The sequence below is a fragment of the Salvelinus namaycush genome, chromosome 19, assembly GCF_016432855.1.
Source record: "Salvelinus namaycush isolate Seneca chromosome 19, SaNama_1.0, whole genome shotgun sequence".
In the NCBI taxonomy this organism is placed as follows: Eukaryota; Metazoa; Chordata; class Actinopteri; order Salmoniformes; family Salmonidae; genus Salvelinus; species Salvelinus namaycush.
Genome location: NC_052325.1, coordinates 17,383,934 through 17,407,596, shown reverse-complemented (window position 1 = coordinate 17,407,596; position 23,663 = coordinate 17,383,934). Strand labels below are relative to the sequence as shown.

The window sequence follows — 23,663 nt, the reverse complement described above, 5'->3', positions numbered from 1 at the left end:
ACATCAAAAAGATACCAACAGAGATTGTACGTCCTGGGCACTGATGGGGCTGCAGTGATGACTGGTATGGACACAACACAGTCTTAGCATTAACAATTTCTTCCTTTTTTTTTTTTTTACAGTATGTCCTGTGATACAAACATGACAACATAGTGGTGTGGCAAAACAGCTAAAGGATGCCTTCCCGTGGACGGTGCCTGTGGCTTGTGCTGCCCACTGCCTTGCTCTGGCCTGTAAAGATGCATCAGCTGAGGTCCCCTATATGGACACTATCAAGCACCTGCAGCAGCTCCATAGTTACTTTGCCAAAAGCAGTAACAAGACAGAAGTCTTGGGCCTTCAGTACTTAAAAGTGAAGGTGAGATTATGCATCACATTTCTTCATTTGGCTACTCTGGTCTCCTCTTGTTTACCTACTGCATCTATTCTACACTCAAAATAAATGTATTTGAGGAAGTGAAAGATGTTTGCTGGCTGTCCCAGCACCTGGCCGTGGCTAATCTGCAGCGCAGTATTGGCTGAGGTGGAGGTGAACCGGTGCCCAACTGCTAAGGGCCTCTACGCTGTCTGTGCCACGTACAGGTAGGCCTACATGTATTATAAATTATAGTGGACTCAAAACTGTATTTGAATGGTCCACAATGTGGCTTTTATAACCTGTTTTGTATTGTCAATTGATGTATCATTGTGGAGTGACAAACTTTTCTAACTCTCAGATTTGTGGCAGCACGTCGCCTGACGCGGCTTTCAAAAGTATTCCAAAAGGAGGATGTAAACTTCCTGGACATAAAAGAGCAGGTACATTCTTTTCTATCTTCATGTTCAAACATGTGCAAATGTGTCAGTTAACAGTCACAGGAGAGCACTACGCAATGAAATATTTAAGAACTATTGACACTTCATTATAATAACTTCAAGCAAAACAACTCGTGTTTTTACAGCTCATGCTGGTTTGCCTGAGGCTGATGCTGTGCAGGTGTTTGAACACATGCATATACAAACCCTCTCATTCAAATAAACACATACAAGAACACATACATACATGTAATAGTGCCAGACATGCACACAAACATATACAGTTGGCATTGCTGTTATGATTTTAGTTGTCCTTGATGTCCTTTGTTTTTTATTTTTGGGTTTGGTAATTTGTTTTTTTGTTTTTTGCATTGTTTGCCGTTTTCTTCTGTCTTTTCCTTTTTTCTCTTTAGTTCATTCTCTTGGTTGTTGGTGCATTGGGGGGGTTCTTGGGGGTGGGGAATGGAATTAATTGTATTTTTATTCTTGGGGGGGGGGCTGTGGGAGGGCTCTCGAATGGTTGAGGGACAGCTATTGGGGAACTGTGGGGGGAATCTTGGAGGGTTCGGGCTCAAATTTTTTGGCCTGGTGGGAGATCTGTTAACGTGCCCTTGAGCAGGGCATTGACACTGGATGCTTCTGTGTGTCACTCTGAATGGGTGTCTGTTGGATGACTGATATGGTGTAGTTGTTGAGTGGCTTCACTGCAAGTATATTGTATGTTTCAAATATTCAATCAAAAAAATATATAATTACAATTAAAAAAGGAAGACATCCTCTTTCTAGAGCTCCGACCTGAAGATCACTGACGTAATCATGATTCGACGTTGTTTATTTCCGAGTTCCCAGTTGTGTTTAAAGCACCATAAATCCAGAGAATGCCAGACTTTGATGACAAAATTTGCCCACTAAGGACTGCCGCGCCACCTTCCTGTTAAAGTGAGCACATCAAAACAAAGTGAGTCCAAAAATGTCTTGTATGCTGCTACATAAATGATGTAATATGCCAGGGAGATAGTATTACTTTCATAGCTACAGTATACATAAGTGTTTGTTGTGTAGTAAGCTGTTAGTAGCCCATGCACCTCACCCTAATAATTTGGTCCCTTTATCCCTCAATTTAGCCTACTGTTCTGACTTGGTGGTGCACATGTAGCCTATAGCCTGTTTTAGAGAAATGTAATCTAATATTGTAAGAACTTTCATTGTCTGCTTATATGCCCCCTTTATTTATCCTACGTTTCTGACTTGGTGTACAGGGAGAATACTGTAAGAACAACCTATGTTCTGAATTATGTCGCTGTACATTTCAAAAGTGCTGAACAAATAGTTATATTGACTACGTCCGTCCTAGCTCGCTCATTGTCTTAATCGAAATTACAGATTGCCTCTTAGCCGCTCGTTGTCCCCTTACGCCATAGTTTGTACATCTCATTTGTCAGTAGAAACCACATTTGTTTAAGCAAGTCAACCATATCAGCTATATTTTTTTTACGGCAGAAAATGAGGCTAAATTAACTGTTTCGCTGTCAGACAAGGCTCCGCTGATAGCCAGGTGTAGCAGTGGTAAGGTGTTGGGACTCTGCTGTTGGGACAGTTTTATGTAGGCCCTAACAGTTTGTGGGCACTGTTTGTCACCATTATAGGGACACTGCCCTGTGTAGGGTGCCGTCTTTCGGATGGGACGTTAAACAGGTGTCCTGACTCTCTGAGGTCATTAAAGATCCCATGGCACTTATCGTAAGAGTAGGGGTGTTAACCCCGGTGTCCTGGCTAAATTCCCAATCTGGCCCTCAAACCATCATGGTCACCTAATAATCCCCAGTTTACAATTGGCTCATTCATCCCCCTCTCCCCTGTAACTATTCCCCAGGTCGTTGCTGTAAATGAGAACGTGTTCTCAGTCAATTTACATGGTAAAATAAAGGATAAATTACAACAACAAAATAGTGCAATCATGTATTGTTTAGTGTTGTGTAGTGGCTTTGCTGGCATGCATCAAAAAAAAGTTGGGAGTTTGCCTCACCAAGATTTACATGCTAATATCGCAACTGGACAGACAGGTGGACAGTATATGGACTAATTTTCAATAATTTACTTACCTGTGGACTGGATCTTGAGCTCAAAGTAACTCTTGTTTTGGTGCAGGGGAGCGTTGGCAAGGCAACAACCGGTGCCACATATTCTCCGGCCACTCTTCACTATGACTACATCGGTGCCTGATGGAGAAAGAAATCTAAATATTTTTTTTATTTACGACTGCAGTGCCGAAAACAGCAAGGTGGACGTTAGGCCCCTAGCAAGCTACGTTGATTTGTTAGCCAAGCTAGGCTAACCAGACCGGCCTTTACTGCTTAAAACACAACCGTCGGAAAGTTTTTGCCTCTCACCCATATGATGCGTGTCTAACTGGACGGTGGGCATTTCTTTGAGAGGAATATTCCCGGTTCCCCCATCTCCGCAGCATCCCAGACAACACGTAAACATTGCAGCAATTTTTACACGGTCGTCTCTACTTACCACAGCCACAAAGTCATAAACCCCGCGTATTTCTACAATGTAACTTCTATAAATGTGATTTTTAAGCCTAAACTATACTGCTAACCTTATGCCTAACCTTAAATTAAGACCACAAAGCACATTTTAGTTTTCATTAATTTTACGATATAGCCAATTTGTTGCCATGGTAACTAGTGGAAACCTTCCTTGCGCTGAAATATTATCCGGAAACAGAGTCACATCGACGAAGTCAACGAGCTCTAAAAGAGCTCATGAGAAAAGCTACCATCATTATGAAACAGGGACACCTGGTGGGATCCATAACACAGTGTCATGAGCCAAACATACGCTCCTCTCAAATGCGTCCAATCGCATTGCTTGCGAAGATACGCAGATGCTCCTGATGGCATGGAAACAAGGGAAGAAAATCAAGGTCAACACATTTTTTTTTTTTACACGTGACTTAGTAGCTATTGGTTATCAATGGGTCAAGCATTGGGACACATGACATAATCGTGTGTGGAGTGGCAATTCCATCTCCTGTCAAAAAAAGGGGAAAATGCCTATAATGAACACCCCTATTGTTGCTGGGTAGACCTATATGCAGTGAGTTAAAAAATAAATAATGTAAAGAGCACTTTCAGTAGCATATCACTAAGTCCTTTGATAGTGCTTCCAATTGGTTACTTTGTATCCATGCACTGAGCATTGGTGGGGTTGAACATTAATTTACAATGCAAACTCACATACCAGATGTTCATATATATATATATATATCTATATATACCTAGATATACATATATACATACATATATATACATACATACATACACACATACATATATATATACACACACATATATATATATATATATATATATATGAATGATAATTGCCTGAAAGCCGTGGTATATGAGACCATATAGCACGGGTATGACAAAACGTTTATTTTTACCGATCTAATTACGTTTCTAACCAGTTTATAATAGCAATAAGGCACCTCGGGGGGTTGTGGTACATGGCCAATATACCACTGGTAAGGGCTGTATCCAGGCACTCCACTTTGTGTTGTGCTTAAGAACAGCCCTTAGCCGTGGTATATTGGCCAATTACCACACCCCCTCGTGCCTTATTGCTTAAATAGATTATCGTTTCTACTTCATAATGATGTATAAAAGTGGAGCGATAGACACAGTGAACAAAAACCGGGTGACTAAAAACATAGTGGTTGTGACAGTCTTTCATGCTGTAATGTTTTGCATGGCAACAGTCCCCCTCCCAACTCCAACTTGCAGGGATCCTCTGCATTTTTCGTACTGAAAAAGAAAACGCATCTTGTTTGTGAAACGTTAAAAAAATGTGTGCGTAAAACCGTTGTCCATTAATATTACTGAGATGGTTTCATTTTCTGCGCGCCCCTTGTATCGGGCGCTATTTGGAGCTGGAAGGTTCGCCACAGCATAGCACTGTGATCATGAAATGGTTAATTTTTTCTCCCGGAAAGGGCGAAGTCTGCACAGCAACAAGAAGTATGATTACGTTGGACTGTGCGTCTCAGCAGCTGGTGAGTTTTTTTTTCTTCTCCCAGTTGCATGTTGCTTTACGCCTGCAAAAGCTGTCATAACCATACCCAATACCTTGCCAATAGGACATACTCGTGTGTGATCTAAATTATACACTGCAACTCGTTTATACCGAGTGGTAATCGTAAGTTTGTGTTTATGTAGCATAGCTTCTACTGCTAAGGAAACGTTTCAGCGGGCTTTTACCGTTGAGGCAGGGAACTTTAGTCGTGACCATCTCTTCTGCATATAGAACAGTTGGATGAAACGGTTGTGTTGTGCGTGCAACTTTAACGACTGCGTGATATGTCGTCTCAGAAAACAAAACAAATCTAGTGTGAACACTAAAAAGTAGGTCGTTGTACTTAGGTAAGGGTCCGTGGCGAAGCGTCTTTCAGACAAATAGCCAATGCAACTAGCATGATGTTCCACAGCGCTTTCTATTTTCATCTTTTACGCGGACACATCGACGCTTCTCATTTTGACGGTGGCTGAATTTTAACACCAGTCGCTGGAGTCGCAGGAGTTTCATGCGTTTTAGACAGTGTTGTGTGTAATTCTAGTGATGTGCATTTCCACCATCACTGGCTCTGAATCATTGCGCTGCTAGGTGATGTAGATAAACGGGTATGTATGACTGATGAATAGTGTATTGACCTATTATTTTCGATTAGTTCTCCACTCAATCCTGGTTGTCTTTTTTCCCCAGAACACCATGGAGCTTCTCGAGGAGGACCTCACCTGCCCAATTTGCTGCTGTCTCTTTGAGGACCCGCGAGTTCTGCCGTGCTCACACAGCTTCTGCAAGAAGTGCTTGGAGGGGATTCTGGAGAGGAACAACCGAGGACCCGTTTGGAGACCCCCATTCAAATGTCCCAGTTGCCGCAAGGAGACCACTCAAAACGGCATAAACACCCTCCAGATCAACTACTCGTTACGCGGAATTGTGGAGAAATAAAACAAAATCAGACTTTTACCCAGGATGGTGCTGTGCAAACACCACAGTGGTCAACCGCTTAATATATTTTGTGCCACAGACTTTAAACTTATTTGTGGATTTTGCGCAACAACTGGCGACCATAAAGGACATAAATTCTGTGCCCTGGAAGACGCATATGAGCAGGAGAAAGCTGCGTTTGAGGAGCTGTTCCAGGGAGTGGAGTGCTGGCGCCGCGCAGATACCATAACCTGCCTGGAGACACTGGAAGCCAGTAAGAAAAATGCACTCCAGTTAGTTTCCAGGGATGCAGAGAAAGTAACGGACTATTTCGTCAAACTGATCAGCACCCTGGACCACAAAAAAAACGAGATCCTCTCTGATTTCGAGACGCTGAAGTTGGTGGTGATGCAAGCCTACGATCCCAAGATTAACAAACTAAGCGCTGTGTTGGAGGAGCAGAGCCGCGCGCTCAACATCGCTGAGTCCTTCAGAAATGTGACTGACCCTCTCTGCTTCCTCCAGCAGATGCAGGAGTTCAGGGAGAAGTTGCGCGTTGTCCGGGAAACGACACTACCCTCCCGTATAGACATGGATGTCGGTCACCTGGTCCGGAACTTCGACGTCAAAAATTGGGACTCGGTGAAGCTCAAAGATGTGGACAAGCTCTCGGTCCCCCAAGAGAGTAGCGCGTATTGCTCAACGACCCCGCGTGTCGGCGCCAGAACGCTGGGGAGAATCATCGTGATTGTTGTGTGCCTGTTACTATACGCCCTGGTGCTTCCGCAGCTGGACAGCCTAACCGTGGTGTCAGCCCAAGTCTCCTCGCTCTGCCATAGTTGCCTGCCCGTGCTGTCTGGCTGGCTGGAGCTGGCTACCGGTGCGTGGCAGTGCTGGAGAGAGGTAGTGGATGCCTGGTGGGTGCGTGGCTGAAATGTATCCTGAACCTCTTTCACACAACTAGCTAATTTCTTTGACGTTGTAGGTTGCTTTAGATTTCCAAATATGTTATTTTTGGATCTGAAGCAAGCTGCAGCAGTCTGATAGAAAGCCTATATGTAAAAGTATAGGCCTAAGTAGATTTATAAAAAACACTAGAAAGCTATTCAAGTATTTACAAGCACATATGTATCATGATTTTAGTATTTTATATAGAATATATAAACAGAACAACCATAACACTTAACGAGAATCAAAACACTATTGCAGTACATTGAATGTTGTCAGATTTGAGAACAGCTTGTTTGGTGAATATTAAGCAGCAGCTCTGTCCTGGAGCACCAGCCATCCTTCTCCAAGCCATATGATCACACTAACACTTTGACAACTACAAGTCAAAGACTGAGTCACCTCATGTGCATATTAAAGTAAATAACGATCATGTCATAGGCTAGATTATTTAGCAAAGGCCTAATATTTACACCTAGGAAGTCTGAGTTTGATTTATTTTTTGCCTTAAGTTTTACGGACAGTCTGTCATAACGCCACATACCGTGTCATCAGCCTCATCTTTTGCCTAATAAAACTTCAATTTGGTCTTTTTCGTCATCTTTATTTTTGAGTGACTTAGGGGGTTTCACCAAAATTGTCCGGCTGTTTTACGCACGTGCACTTTTCCTGGTAAACGTCAGAAGTGAAGCCTTCTCTATTGGTGTGCATACTGCTCAAGTGAGATGAAATACTGACATTATGAAATGCCATGCACTCGCTCAGGCGTTCCAAATTCTTGTTTGATGCTCGCCTTCCCTGTGGATCCGTCATCACTGTGCGATTTAACCTCCACGGGGGGCAAGGTTGAATGTTGCATAACTATACAGACATCGGCATGGTTTGTCTAAATATCACATTAGGCTATATAGCAATTTAATTTTCATTATTCCCCCCAAAAATTGGGGACTTTAGGCCTAGGATGCGTTATGAACACAGTACCAATTTCTTTTTTGGCTTATGGGGACTTTTTTATTTTTGCAAAATTGAAAGGCAATAATTGGCCTAATCTAATTCTCAAATCCCATTCACAACAATAAATTATAGCCTACACATCTGGGATTAAATACAGATTGAATTGGATCACAAAAGAGCCATTCTTACATCTTAGAACTCATCCTGTTTTTTTTATTCCAACATATAGAAAGCAAACCATGTCATAGGCCTACAACGTTTCAATTGAAATTTGCAGCAGTGCATGTATATAGGTCCAATAAAAATTAATGTGCAGGCTCTACTGTCCATTGGTCATGTCCTGCAGTTTTGACTTTTCTGAAGGAACGAAATCCTGACTAAAATCCCGTGATCAGACAACAAACCTATCATGAACCTATGATGTAAGCACTGACCACAATTCAGGACCAATGTCACAGCATGTATATATATAGCATGACCGTTGCCGGGCAAATAAGGGATGAAAATGTAAAGTTGGTCTTTCTCTTTCCTATAATAAATTAATTAATATAACTAATACGACTTCAAACAAATGCAAATATGCCTATATATTATATAATTAGGCATAATGATGCATCTAGATGCACCCACAAGATTGGGTGCTGACATGACTTGATGAAATGGCGCCTGCATGCATAATGATCTTACATAACAATCATTTTCTAACAATAATTATTCACAATCCAACTAAATTCAACATATTGGATAACATTCCGTGGGTATAGCATATAGGCCAGGGTTTCCCAAACTTGGTCCTCGGGACCCAAAGGGGTGCACGTTTTGGTTTTTGCCCTAGCACTACACAGCTGATTCAAATAATCAACTAATAATCAAGCTTTGATCATTTGAATCAGCTGTGTAGTGTTAGGGCAAAAACCCAAAACGTGCACCACTTGGGATCCGAGGACCGAGGTTGGGAAATGCTGATATAGGCTATACCTCTAATTGCATATGGTGCGCAAATTGCGCAATCAACAGAACTGTGCCTCAGAGAGACCTTTCTTTACAATAAAACATGTCCACTGATGTATTTAAACCCCCAAAAAGTTACCGACAAAATGTAGATATTTTATTTATATTATGATAAACACTAGGTGTTTAAGAATATGCAATAGTTTAGGCCGAGTCTAACTAGTGAATTTTATTATTTCTAAAGTAAAATGATTTGTCTTATATGAAGGAACAAATGCGCACATAAATGCGCACTTAAATTACCAGAATAAAAACAAATGTTTAAAAAAATGATTGGTAGCCTTTATCAACGCGCAACGAGAGGTTATAATGCGCGGCCAACACTTTTCTATTCCCAAACAGACATGTTATTTTATATTTCAGAGGCACTCCATCTTCAGACGTACAATTAGGGCCTCTCACTAAATATTCTCGAATAATTTCACAAAATAAAGCATGGAAAAGTCATGACAAAGACATGGGTGCTCTTCAAAATAGTTTTAAGAGAAAATACCCTTAATTAAAATGGCAATGCTTTTTTCGCTAATTATGTGCAGTGACAAAGTTTGGGAAGTAAAAGATAAATGCATAGAACTATTTTCGACCAGTGTAAAGCATGCTATACACCAACTGCCTGCATAAAGTAAACTCCCCTGAAAACCCACCATAGTCGATACCCGAAATAGGTCTGTAGAAGTAATTTAGCAATTAAGTTTTTAGGCTAAGCATTTAATCGCAAAAAAATGTATCATATGTATCATTTAAATATTATTTAAATAGCCTTATAAAAACGTGTGTGGGATACGGATCATCTCGGGATGGTAGTCTATAGTGCAATGTGTGTAGGCTAGGCCTGTGTGTGTATTTGTGTATTATACTAAATTAACATATTGCTTTATATTCTTGCTTTAAAAAGTTAGAATAAGCCTAAAATAAGATATGGACTCAAACCATGCAAATCCTGACTATGCGTTTATCTGTCCATGGTAGCCAGTGATAAGCCCGTTTCCCTTCAATTGGCATTGCAGCGCTCTGCACCATTTGCTTGTCACAATAACCGTAGCCTCGGCTTCCAGGCCTCGCTCACGTTGAAAGTCTGGTAAAGGCTACAGAAACAGTGGCCCAAAAATCAAGCCTGTTATAGGCAAGCCAGAGATCATGAAATCAATTTGCTAAAGTTTCACAATAATACAAAATACACACTAGAATATAGGGCGTGGTTTGGTGGTTGACTGCATTCGCCTGAAATGTTCAATTAGATTTTAGGCCACAAGTGATATATAATGGGACTCATCTTGATAACAGGTGACGGGGTTTATTCCATGTGTGATAATTGATTTTATATAGGAATTTATCAAATTGATTTGTTTATGCTAGCTGGCACAATATATCATCTATGTAGACTATCCTCTTTTAAATTGCTGATAATATAGACACGCTATAGGTCAATAGACAGGTCACTTAGGGAATATCATTGGTACATTTCAATTTGGCCAAATTCCCCGAAAGGAACACTTAATAGGCTGATCACGCGTTGCAACGCCACAATAGTCTGAAGGACATTGACAAAAAAGTATAGATCAAGCGTTAGCATCGGTAGATTGCATGTTGGCGAGTGTGACCATGCATGGCCTTGCAGGAACTCGTAGGCCGTGGCTTGTAAATATATCACTGGCCTTTATCAAAGTTAGGCCTATCATCAGTAGCATATATGCTACGCTACAGTATAGCATGCCTTCCTGCCCACGATTAGCCCCAGATCTGTCAGTCCCAATAAGCCTATTCGGTGACTTTACCGCTATATACAGGTGAAACTCGCTGTGTGATGTGATAAACTCGCAGGTAACATTCGCGATTGTTTAGGTGTTGACACAGGACTGGTGCTATAAATATGATAAGCTAATTGTAGACGAGCCACAATGAGTTTGACAAGTTTACGAGTCTTCTGTTGCCCATAACTTGCTAAAATATACATGCCAATTGCCAAATTCTACTCACTTACCAAATAAGCCTATTTTTCTCTGCCTCATTTAATTGTCAAAATAGGCAACCACCCCCAAAAGCTTCGAAATTAGGGTTAAATTATTATACACATTAAGTTTACATTTAAAACGGATCAGCTGGAAATTAGTGTTTGGAATATTCCCAGAAATCAAAAAGCTAATTTACCCGAATAGGCCGACATAGCCTATGTTAGTCAGTCAAACTGAATGGATGTAAATTAGACAGTGGAACGTGCAGTGCGGCTCACTTGAGGCCCATACACAGGCTAGGAGGCTACTTCTTGACCAAAATAATGCTCAATTGATTTGCTCAGCAGTGTAAAAGGTGAAGGTTCTAATGTGTATTCTTCTCCCACAAAAAGGCATTGTAGGCGGTTGAAAAATTAGATTTAGTTACAGCACAGTAAAACGTTTTACCAAAAGCTGGTGCAGGAGGCCTATACACATTATAACCTTCATATAATTAAAATATGCGGTCAATTGATAAATCACGTCGCTATTTGTATCGTTTAAATAATTGGATTTTCTCTGAAGATAAGTGCATGGAGATATAATTAGCATTTGGCCTGAAAATACACATTAACAGCATGATGGTCTATTGTTGTATGGTAACTTTAAAACACTGCGAAGTGCGAACTTAATATAGTGAGAATATAAAAAAAGGAAAACGTGCATCATTTCAAAAACGTTTATTAGAGAATGCAATACAAATCAGTTTCAATACAAAAAAAACATGAGCCAGTCTAAATTATTACTTGTTTGCATGATTTAATGTGCAAAGAAAATGTTAATGTATGTACAAATATATGAACATAACCCCCCAAAAAATGAACTATAAAATACAACATACATATAAAAAAGTGAAATGGACAAAAACAATTATGTACCTGTCATAAAGATGACGAAACACAGCGTCCCTCTCCAGTCGGTGTCTTCTCTTGTGCACCGTTCTCCTGCGATGCGCAGCAGAGGGACTGATGCATGCAGACTCGCCGTAAGTTAACGGTGGTAAGCGGTCAGCTTTGCTTCAGCAGCACGTTCAATACTGGAGGCTTCAGCAGTAGTTTTAACTCCAATATTTACGTGCTGCTACAGCAAGGCAGCCAGTCGGATCCCACACACACACACACACTCTTCCGGGTAGTTCCACAGATGCCGTCTGTCCAGTCGTTACTGCGGCAGCACAGTACGGCCTGCATCTCTGTGTAACCCACAAACCATTCTGTGCTGCTACAGCACCACCACAACCAGCTCCATCTCTCATCATCTGATTCTCTCCCTTACACACACACACACCTCTCACTCCCCTCAGCACTCCCTGCAAACACACACACACACATCCTCTCCAACTCCCTCTCCTGCATACCCTCATCCTCTGGCTCACTCTCTCTCCCTCACACATCAGAGAAAGAAACGGTGATTCCACATGAAACTAGAACAAAAGGGAATTTTTTGGATTGTCACAATTTTATCCATAAAATGGTCCTTTGGATGAAGTATTGTTGACATATATTTGACATTTGTATCTAAATGCATATTTGAGAAAAAATGTATCCAAGTTAGCATATTTGACATTTCAGCCATACCCAGGAGCATTGCAAGATACCATAACTGTTGATCTATATGGGGCACAAACTGCATCTTGTCATTTGAAACCTCATTGTATCCACTAAAATGAGTAAAACATTTCATTATGCAAGATTTAAATGTACATTTAATATTTGGAAAAGTATGGAAATTAATATCACAAATATAGCGACTTCAATTTCTCATATTTTACTGACAGAAGGTTAGAGTGGGAGCTCTGGGACTTTTTGAGTTATGACCAAATATGTGGGGTGGGGGCAATCTTTCTATTGCCAGTACAGAACAGCAGAGTAGCGTTCAGTACAGTATAGCTCACTACAGAAAAGTAGACTATAGGTCAGTACAGTACACCAGAGTACAGTATAATGTACTGTACTCTGCTGTTCTGTACTCGCAATAGGAAGAATGGAGTTCAACATACCCCCACCACATACATTTGGTCATAACTAACAAAAAAAGTCCCAGAGATCCCACTCTTACCTTCTGTCAGTAAAACAGTCCATAAAACACAATGAGAAAAATTGATAATTTTCATACTTTTCAAAATCATAATACATTTACATAAATGTTTCTCATTTTAGAGCACACAATGACGTTTTAAATGACATGAAGATTATGTTTGTGCTCCATATAGATCAACAGTTATGGTGTCTAGGTAGGCCAACATGGATTGATTATTTCTCAAATATGCTTTTAGATACAAATTGTGAAATATATGCCAACAATACTTCCTCCAAAGGAACATTATATGGATTACATTGTGGGAAATAATAATTTGAAGTTTTGTGAGGAATCACCGAAAGCAGCATCCAGATGGTCTATCGGTGTCTGAAAGGAACTCCAGGACTCAAATCATCTGCAAAGCACAGGAGAGAATGGGGGTAAATAATCAGCTAAATAAAAAAGGCAAAGTACTGAGGTTGTACTTTTTTTCTCTCTTCTACAACAGATCACGTGTGTTTGTGTATTATGACAGGTTGAGACTGAATCAGCTAAATTGAAGGGGTGATGCAGTTTCAATCACTTCACTTTCAAATCACACATCAGGCCAGTTTTACTTAGCTAAACTATAGTGCAACGTTTATAAATCTGGCCCCAAGGCTTGGGTTAGAGTAAATATAATTCATCTTCATACAGCATTTTGTTTCCAAAATTACATATATTACAGCTCAGACATGTACATATTAATTATTCAACAATAAAAATCTGGCAATTGCTATACCTCTAGAAAATGCCAATTTTGAAAGTAATCAGTCAGTTCAAGAATGAAAATTCATTGCTCACTATATCCCCTAAGATCAGTAGAACAGAAGTACTATTAGACTGAACCACAGCATGACAAAGGGACATAAATATCAAATCACAATGTCAATGTCCAAATCACTTGACAGTTATCAAAAAAGACTAGTCCCCAACTCTGCTAAGTCACATTTATTTTACTGAAAAAAAAAAAATGGTTGACTGCTGTTTGAATGAAACATCCTTAAACTTCCATCTGGTCAAAGGGGAACCTATTGAAAAGTAGAGCAGCAAACAGACAAACAGGGTTTATAAAGTGATACAGCAGTTATGGTGTGGTATTAACTAGCAACATAGGCACAATTATGGTTACCCTAGTTTCCAAATATCGCCTGCTTCCGCTGATTTGATCAGGTCCGATAACCACTCTCTGGTAATATCACTAATGCACTACGGCACAATTCAACAACTCTGATCAATGTCACCAACAGAAAAAAAGGGACGTCTGGAAGACCATTAATTAGTTGATGATCCACTCCCCCCTGGCCAGCCAGCGATAGCATCTTCATAAATGATTGGTGTAACTTATTAGAAGGGGACTAGGTTGTGTGTGAAAAATATGACCACAAATCTGTGTGTACAACAGAGGCATCCAAAATCCAAGGATATGAAGTCCATCGCCATGAATTACAACTGGACCTTGTCAGAGCTTAAAATAAAGCATTTGGAAAACACATCAGAAATGATAGAGAGAATAATGTGTGGTTTTTCTATTCTCTACGCAGGTGTTTATAATGATTAACAAACAATGACGCCATCTTGGACAACTGTGGGTGTATAAGGAAATAACCCAGCGTTAACAGTGCTGTGTCAGGAGATGGGCCCCGTTATTACAGGGTGGGAGCAGAGAAGTGAACACAAACATTTGGCATCTTACACAGTTTAATTACACTACAACTTCTAAATTAACAGCAGCACTGCCAGTTAGCTAAAAAGACATTTGGCCTAGGATTTTCTCACAGGATTTCATTTTCACTCAAGTTACACCATATAATGAGAAATAATATCTTTAGTCATTTACCCCCCAAAATATTGCAAGGTGAAATTGTACTAAACAGCTGATAGGCTGTGTTTTAATTTATTAGAATTTCAGATCATTGCGTCCTATGGCCTCCTAACACAATCTTTTCAGTATTTCATATTTTTTACCATTTCAGTTTAAGATTTTGGTGAGCCTCAACTTGAAGCCTTTTCACTGGTACAAGACTCCACGGTAAGTATGATACACAAAATCTACATGACCAGGAGATAGTGTTGATCATTGATGGCAGTATCCCAGGTGTTCTGTGGCTGAGCACTTTTGGGTTACAAAGATAATGCCTGCTCCATTGTGTTCTGCTAAGTGTTCATAGAACAGAAAGTACTTAACCAGGACAGAGTGTGAGTGAGGGATACAAATACACACTCTCCCTCTCTGAGGCACAAATATTAATTTAGACAAGGTGGGTCAAAAGACACGGAAGAAAAGTAATGATTAATAGATTTCCGTTTCCCTCATACTGAATACAAATTCTCAGAGAATTAGTTAAATAGCCACTGACAACTAAATGTGCAGCAAAGCAAACCACAAATGACTTCTAGATAGGTCACTTAAATATGTCCCCTTTTTAAAAGAGGTTTTGAAATGGGGGCCTCAATTGCATGATGCTGACAAAACTAGAAATATAAGGTCCAAGTTTTATAGTGGTTTATCTAGAACACCAATTAAAAGTGAAAATCCATAGAATTTTTCAATGCGGTAACAAAGGTGTATTCTGGTCACTATATAAATACAAACACGAGAAATTTTAATTATTGCCTGAATAATATTAATGCTTCCGACTCATGTACATCGTAATAAAGAATTAAACAATCTGTACCACTTTCCATACCAGCAACTACAGTATACAGACTTCATATCAGTTGATTACATTTCAAGTCAGGCATGTCATATTTTTCTAATTATTCCCATTCCCGCTCTCCCGGTTGATTGAAAAATAAATCTAACCCGATTTGATCTAAAGAAAGAAGAATAATACACTTGTGCACTCCACACACACCACTCCCACTCCTTGAGACATTCTCTCTCTGGGTCTCTCTCGCTCCCGCTTTACCTTTATGAAAAATCATAAATTAACTCACGAACCAGGTGATTGAATGAGGCCTCAGACTGCATCAGTGGGCCAAGAGGAGTCTTGACCAGTTGTCACTACAACCCAATATCCACACACACACACACCATTATGGCTTTAACCTTTCCCTGCTCTCTCCCATTGTCTCCTCTGCTCCTCAGCCTTTTAATCCGTTCCTATGGCTCGCACCCTCAATAATCAACTCAGAGTGACCTTACTCTCGGGGCAAAGGTCGAGTGACCCCTTTCCACAGGGGCAGGATGCTCTAGACCCCCCCATCACAAACCCTTCTCTTGTCAAGAGCAAATTTAGTTTAGCCTCATTTGTAACACAAAAGTCTGTTCTGCTATGTGCGTATATGTTGTGTAAGCTATATGGTAAATTTCTAAGAAGTTTCTAAACTGTACTGACAATTGTTTTATGCAAATGTTCAAATGTTGCTTTATTGTTATTCAAATGGGAGAATGATTGTCATTTAAATAATTAATTTGATAGAGTTGATACATCCAGACTTTAGTTGAGGGAAGTTATCATTTTTCTTTGATTATTTTAAGTAGGTTATGAGGATTGTATGCACAATGCTGTCGAGTATGAAAAGCAGTCACATCATAATTCAGTTTAGACAGCAACTAGTACCAAAAATGCAAATACATCTCAAATTACTGGACAAGTTATAGAAGCCTGATATTGCATTCTGGGAAAGGATTTTAGTTTTGAAAGCAGTCCCATGCAACTTCACATACATCTAAAATGGCACACTAGATAAATCTATATTTAAAAAATAAAAAGTCAAACTTAACATAATAAGGCAATTTCCTTAGCTATGGCTTTATTATCAAGGATATCCCTCCATACACAATAACACAGATGTACTTCCAACTTTAGTCTAGTTACACCATGACATGGTGTAACTACATGGTGTAACTAGACTGAAGTTGGAAGAACTGGGTACTTGTGTATGGAGGGATGTTCTTGTCCATTATCTAAGAATGTTTGACTTTTTAAAGATGGCAATCACTTTCTAAAATATAATATAGGCCTACATTTAAATTATACTTCAATGACACACAACCTACAAACACATTTCTTACTATCCCTCCCCCACACACGTGACACTGCATTTTTCATAAAATCATTACAATAAATTGAACAGAATATAATCACTATTAACAGAACCCAACTACCAAAATCCAGTCACATTAAACAAAAATCACAATTCTCAGCATTCATCTAGAATGGTTAGGGACTTAAAGCTGACCATTCCACACTTGGTTTGGGTGTATTCATGTCTTTTAGAGAGTTCATTTCACCGTAAAATAGTAGAGTTTAATGTGGTGAGTAACTAGCCAGAGGTAACTGTTTTGGACAGGGGTGTGTGCAGGCAGGGAGGTAGAGGTTCAGTTTATTGTTTATAGTAATTTACACCAGGCCTGACATCTATAAATAGGAACCCTTCTAAGCCATAGAAACACCAGTCATGCAGTTGTGGGTGTTAATCCTGCAAAAACTCCAGCAGCCCATTCCCACTTGTCCAACACACAACACATGCCCAGTAGAGCACAAGGCAGGCAGAGTGACCGCAGAGCTAACTGACTGACTGGGGTTCCCTCTGCACAACACCAATGTCAGAGAAGGTACACACTCACACAAACAAAGCCTACACAGTCAAACACAGTTTGTTCATTTCACGCGACTCCACTAATGGAGACTTGCGAGTGACCTCCGAGCACCAATCTATCAGCCCAGTGTGCAATCTCCCCATTCACGGTCAGGCGGGTCTGTTACAGTAGGGCCCTTCTCACTCCAACACAGCACTAGAGAAAAGAAAGGAAAAAGATCAACTGGAAAACACTACACAATATATTTTCAGGTCAATTAATGTGTTGAGGACTGAGAACACTGGGGAAGAGAAAAAAAAGCCTGGCAGGCCAACCATCTGATAATGCAGAAGAGGAGAGGTGTAAACAAAATTCAAACCCGGTTATATGTGGAAAACATAAAACCCAATTGAAAACCTTAACACAACCAGCCTTATCTCAACTCTACATACCAGTCCAGATCCATGTATAGTGAACTGGGGGGGAGACATCCAGTCAAGGTTAGGGAGAGGGCTTCCCATACAACTATTCCCATGACCAGCATGCGTCTGTGGAGAAAAAGCATGCCCCACACACCCGTCCCCCCTCACATAGCAAACATCCCAGTGTAGAACTGTAGAAAATCCCAGGCTCACACTACTGCCCTGCCTGTACGGTAAACCAAACACATGAACGTACATTGTACACAAAAATTGGTTAACTACCAAAACACTAGAACTAGGTGTTTCTCTTAACTACTCACCACTTCAATAGAGCTGTTCCATCTCCCCACTGTACCACTGCAGGGCCAGAAAACCCATCAACAGGAAGTAGACAAAGCAGAAGCAGTGTGACGCCGGCCATTTCAGAGCTACGTCCCGACCGACGCCTCCTCGGCACAGGACCCACAGAGAAACTACCCTACGTACTGCAGCTTCCTTCACAACCCTCACCCGCCATAAACACTGACACCAAACCAACGCCTGTCGCATTAGTAATCAACATGAGTCATCTCTCCATGAGAGGAGCAGGCCAGAGAACTAGCAGTGAGGGAGATTAGGATCCAAGCTCAGTGTGTGTGAGAGAAAGAGGAAGAGAGAGGGGTGTGTGAGAGAAAGAGGAAAAAAGAGGGGTGTGTGGATTTAAGAGACACACCCCCAGCGTATCCAAAGCACTCTCACACGTACACAGTGCACCCCATCAACACACTTGGGCCAAAACTCACTATCCCTTCTGACAAGTGTCTAAACTCACACACAAGCCCCAACTTACAGTTAAGCTGTTCTGTGATGCATTCCCACTAATTCGAGTCCTATGACAGTCTCTCCCTGCCCATCCCACAAGCTAGGTTTAGCATAGGGCCCCAAAATATAACACACATTGATACAAAAATGTGATTTATCCACAGTTCCCGTTTGTGATGTGTAAAGAGGGCTATGCCGCTTTGTGATGCTGGGGGCCGGTGGAGTGGGGACATCATGAAACATCCACAAACCCAGAGGAAAAAAGAGGCCCAGCAGAGTGCCACTACGGTTACATTCTCACATCTCCCCCATGCGGTTGACTGACTGATAAGATACTCCATTTCATTTGATGTGGCCTAAAGAGAGAGACTATATCCCATAGTCATCTTACAATTTTGTGGACTGGCACCCATACACAAACAATATGAATGATATATTTTTATACAATTAAGCTCAGGGACCGCTTGTTCCCGTTTGACTACAACCAGTGTAAAAAAAGAAAGAAAAACAGTGAAAAGCCTAACTGGAAGGCTGAAGCTAGAAAGGACAACCATATTTTCAAATGTTACTACATAATATTCAGTAAGTATGAATATTTTAAGTAACTGGGGCAGCCATGTCTACCAGTAGCTTCCCTTAAGTCAAGCCTGAATTGACTTTTAAAATACACCATGTGTTTCAATAGGATGGAGTCAAACTTATTGTGGAGGATTTAAAAATGGTGCAACCTGACAGCATTAGTTCAAATGTAATGAGTGATGTTTTTATCAGCATCACTAATACATTAAATACTGCATTTAGACATGTCAGCAGTCTAGCACATCCATACAACCACCATAAGCCATAGAATTACAGCTTTAGTGCCCACAACACATTAATGTTGTCCATACAGACTGAGCAATATTTACTGGGATATAAAAGGTTTTGCACCGCACAGTACTATATATCCCCACACAGACACAGCCTTCAGAAAGTATTCATACCCCTTGGCTTATTCTACATTTTGTTGTGTTAGTCTGAATTCAAAATGTATTCAATGTTTTCTCCCCACCCATCTACACACAATACCCCATAATGACAAAGTGAAAACATGTTTTTAGAAATGTTTGCAAATTTATTGAAAATGAAATACACACCCAAGTGAATACTTTTCAGAAGCACCTTGGGCAGCGATTACAGCTGTGAGTTTGAGTTGTGCAACATTAGCCCATTATTCTTTAAAAAAAAAAGTTATTCAAGCACTGTCAAATTGGTTGTTGATCATCACTAGACAAATATTTTCAGGTTCTGCCTTAGATTTTAAAATAGATTTAATTCAAAACTGTAACTTGGCCACTCAGGAACATTCACCGTCTTATTGATAACCAAATCCAGTGTCAATTTGGCCACGTTTTAGGTTATTGTCCTGTTGAAAGGTGAATAAATCTCCAAGTATCTGGTGGAAAGCAGACTGAACCAGGTTTTCCTCTAGGATTAAGTTTCACCATAACATGATGCAGCTACCACCATGCTTGAAAATATGAAGAGTGGTACTCATACTTGTGTTGATTTGCCCCTAACATAGCGTTTTATATTCCGGACATTAAGTTAATTTCTTTGCTGCAATTTAGTGCCCAATTTCAAACAGGATGAATGTTTAGGAAATGTTTTATTCCGTACAGGGTTTCTTTTCACTCTGTCAATTAGGTTAGTATTGTTGAAAAACTACAATGTTGATCCATCCTCCGATTTCTTCCATCACAGACATTAAACTAAAGGTTTTTAATTCACCATTGGCCTCATGGTGAAAACCCAGAGCAGTTTCCTTCCTCTCTGGCAACTACGTTAGGAGGGACATCTGTATCTTTGTAGTGACTGGGTGTATTGATACCAAGTGTAATTAATAACGTCACCATGCTCAAAGGGATATTCAATATCTGCTTCTTTTTTTATATATTTTTTATTATTATACCCATCTACCAATAGCTGCCCTTCTTTGTGATGCATTAGAAAACCTCCCTGGTCTTTGTGGTTGAATCAGTGTTTGAAATTCACTGCTCGACTGAGGGACCTTACATATAATTGTGTGTGGGGTAGAGATGAGGTAGTCATCCCAAAAAAAGTATGTTTAACACTATTATTGCACACGGAGTGAGTCCATGAAACGTAGGCATATTTTTACTCCTGAACTTATTTGAGGCTTCCCATAAAAGGGGTAGAATACTTGACACAAGACATTTCAGCTTTTCATTTTTAATTAATTTGTAAACATAATTCCACTTTGACATAGGGTATTGTCTATAGGCCAGTGAATCTCAATTTCAGCCATTTTAAATTCAGTCTAACAACAAAATGTGTAAAAAGTCTAGGGGTGTGACTATCTGAAGGGACTGTGTGTGATATATATATATATATATATACACACACACACTAAATAAGAACTGCACAAACATCAACATTTTTCAAAACCTTCACTGATATACAAGTGGCATTGCCACTTCATCAGCATAAAAAAAGTAAGACTAATATATTTGCCCATCACACCAAACTGAGATATAGTTTTTAGTAGGCCTACACTACAGGAATCGGCATTTAGTAGAAGGGGCAGGTGTAATAATCTGCCGTGTGCAAATGTGACACTAGGATGCACTGTGGCCTATGCAAAGACTGACGCCAATGCAAAACATGTCAAGAAAAATGTATGCATGACAGAAGCAACTTAATACGCTCCACATTATTTTACATTTTACATTTTTAGTCATTTAGCAGACGCTCTTATCCAGAGCGACTTACAGTAGAGTGCATACATTTTATTACATTTTTTTTTTTTTTTTTTTTATACATACTGAGACAAGGATATCCCTACCGGCCAAACCCTCCCTACCGGCCAAACCCTCCCTAACCCGGACGACGCTATGCCAATTGTGCGTCGCCCCACGGATCTCCCGGTTGCGGCCGGCTGCGACAGAGCCTGGGCGCGAACCCAGAGACTCTGGTGGCGTAGCTAGCACTGCGATGCAGTGCCCTAGACCACTGCGCCACCCGGGAATCCGGGTGGCGCAGTGGCACTTGTGACATTACAACAGCAACCATACACTTTGTGGGTAGAACATTTCAATACTACATTTTACATAATACCATAATACTCAATAAATAATTTCAAACATGGATTCCCCACAGTGAACCAGTTAAGAGTAAAAACTATCAGGATTTGTGAAGTAGTATCCTGTTTTATGAGGGAGGCACCAGTATTGCCTCTTTATGGCCTGCCTTTGACATGGCATAGTTGTGGAACCACACTCCACGACAGTGCCCTGGAAAATAACCAACAAAACATGTAAAAACCTGCTCGCATCATGGTGAATTTAAATACTACAGAGTTTGTGCTGCATGGGGTGGTTCTCTACAGACCGGCTATCACACGTGTGAGCAGGCCGTGCGAGCAGAGAGGAGGCACAACTTCACCAGGAAATGGGGGTGGGAGCCCATTTTGCCAGAGGGGCCTGAGAATACAGAACGATGAGTCACCAAATGTCATTAATGTTCTAGAACTACACAAACACTTGTGTTTCACGACCGGGCTCACCTGACTAACACTTGGTCAGATATTCCTTTTTTCAGCAATGATATAGCTAGTACCAATATTTCACATCCAAAAATATCCATTAACCTAAATTTTTTGTTGATGCAGATAATTAAAAATGTTTCCTATGCCACTGTGTTAATTTGTCTACTTCCTGCAAATGCTGCACTGCTAACTTTAGTATCACTTCTTGATAAAATTTGCAAGACAAAACTACTGTAGTGAGCATGATATAGGCTGCATATGACACTCACAACTACACTTATGTTGCATTGGAGGGTCTCTTTTTCCCTTTCTCTCTGGAGAACAGAGTTAAACTGGGCAAATGAATACTTGACACCAGTCTGCACTTGCCAGTTTAAGTAAACACAAACATACCAATAATCAACGATGGGGGAAAATTTTCACTTGATATCACTCAAAACAAGTAAAGTGTATTTCACATGGTGCATTCTACAAACCCAAAAGTTCTCTATTCAAATTCTGATGCCTTTTCTTATAGAATGACAACGTGAGAACTTCATATGCTCAAGATTGGGCTAGTAAAAATAAATAAATAACAGAAAAGCTTCATGCATTACCACCTCCACAATGTGGTTTTCAGAGGGTTTCCCCCTCACGCTAGGTTTAGCAGAGATCACAGGAACAAAATTATATTAGAACTACTTCTGTCTAAGCCCAGGGTTTAAAACTAACTCCCATCTGCTTTAACTGACCATAGTAGGGTGGCCTAATTGATACAAAACCAAATACATCTATATCATCTCTGTCCTGCTACAATACACATTTGGTCTTAAGTTCAAGTATAATTGATATTTCCCTGTACATACGAGTCAGGCTATGTCACTAATACACGCCTTGGATTCAACAGGAGGTATTTCAATACATATTTGGTTATACTGTAGAAGTCATATGCAGTTTAGACAACCCAGGGACAGGGTTGCACCAAATCAAAATATTTAAAAAGAAAAGCCATCAAACCTGTTTTTGGGGGGGGAAATTCCTTGAGAAAAATAAATGGCAAGAGTAGGTCATATTCAATTTGGAATGAATACAATTAGAAAAGCCTCAACTCTAGAGTAGGTAGAGTTCCCGAGGGGAGACACTGTCTAAATGCAATGTGCTTGGGACCAAGAGACGTGGAAACTGGCCCAAGTTGTAATTCTTGTTAACCCCATTTTGACATCACATGACAAGAGTAGAAACCTTTACATCAATTAAGATAATTGACCCGTCAGGGACATTTGACCCCTACTGCAGCAGACCAGTCGCCGCTTTTAGTTTTGTCGACAAGGAAGGGGGAGTTCTGAGTAGTTTGGTAGGCTACAAAACATAATCAGATGACTATAATTGCTTGGTGGAAAGGAGCTCAGGATTAAAAAGTAAACTGAAATAAGTGGGTTATTCTGTATGGAGTTGTAGTAGCTAAAGGCCACGGTGGGGCAGGATTAAAATAACTGAAGTGTATATTACGTGGGGAAATAATATAATTTCCTTGTTGAGCAGGCCTAACAATACGGCACGCTTTTTTCTAGTTGGATATACAAGTTTTACACAGCGCCACGATTTCAGTACAGTGAACGACAGGACGAAAA

The 23,663-nt window shown here is 40.3% G+C and overlaps 1 protein-coding gene and 1 pseudogene across 1 annotated transcript in view; one reads left to right on the top strand and one right to left on the bottom strand.

Annotated features, from left to right (window-relative positions):
• Window positions 1–3,502, bottom strand: part of LOC120064203 (SPRY domain-containing protein 7-like) — a 33,164-nt gene extending 29,662 nt beyond the window's left edge. The window contains exons 1-2 of the mRNA XM_039014602.1: window positions 3,186–3,502; window positions 2,898–3,014 (exon numbers count right to left, since the gene is read on the bottom strand). Coding sequence (XP_038870530.1) covers window positions 2,898–3,014; window positions 3,186–3,282 — 214 coding nt within the window. The 5' untranslated portion in view covers window positions 3,283–3,502. The remainder of the gene's footprint in view (window positions 1–2,897; window positions 3,015–3,185) is intronic.
• On the top strand, window positions 419–7,333 carry LOC120064202 (annotated as a pseudogene).
• Window positions 7,334–23,663: the final 16,330 nt, after the last annotated feature.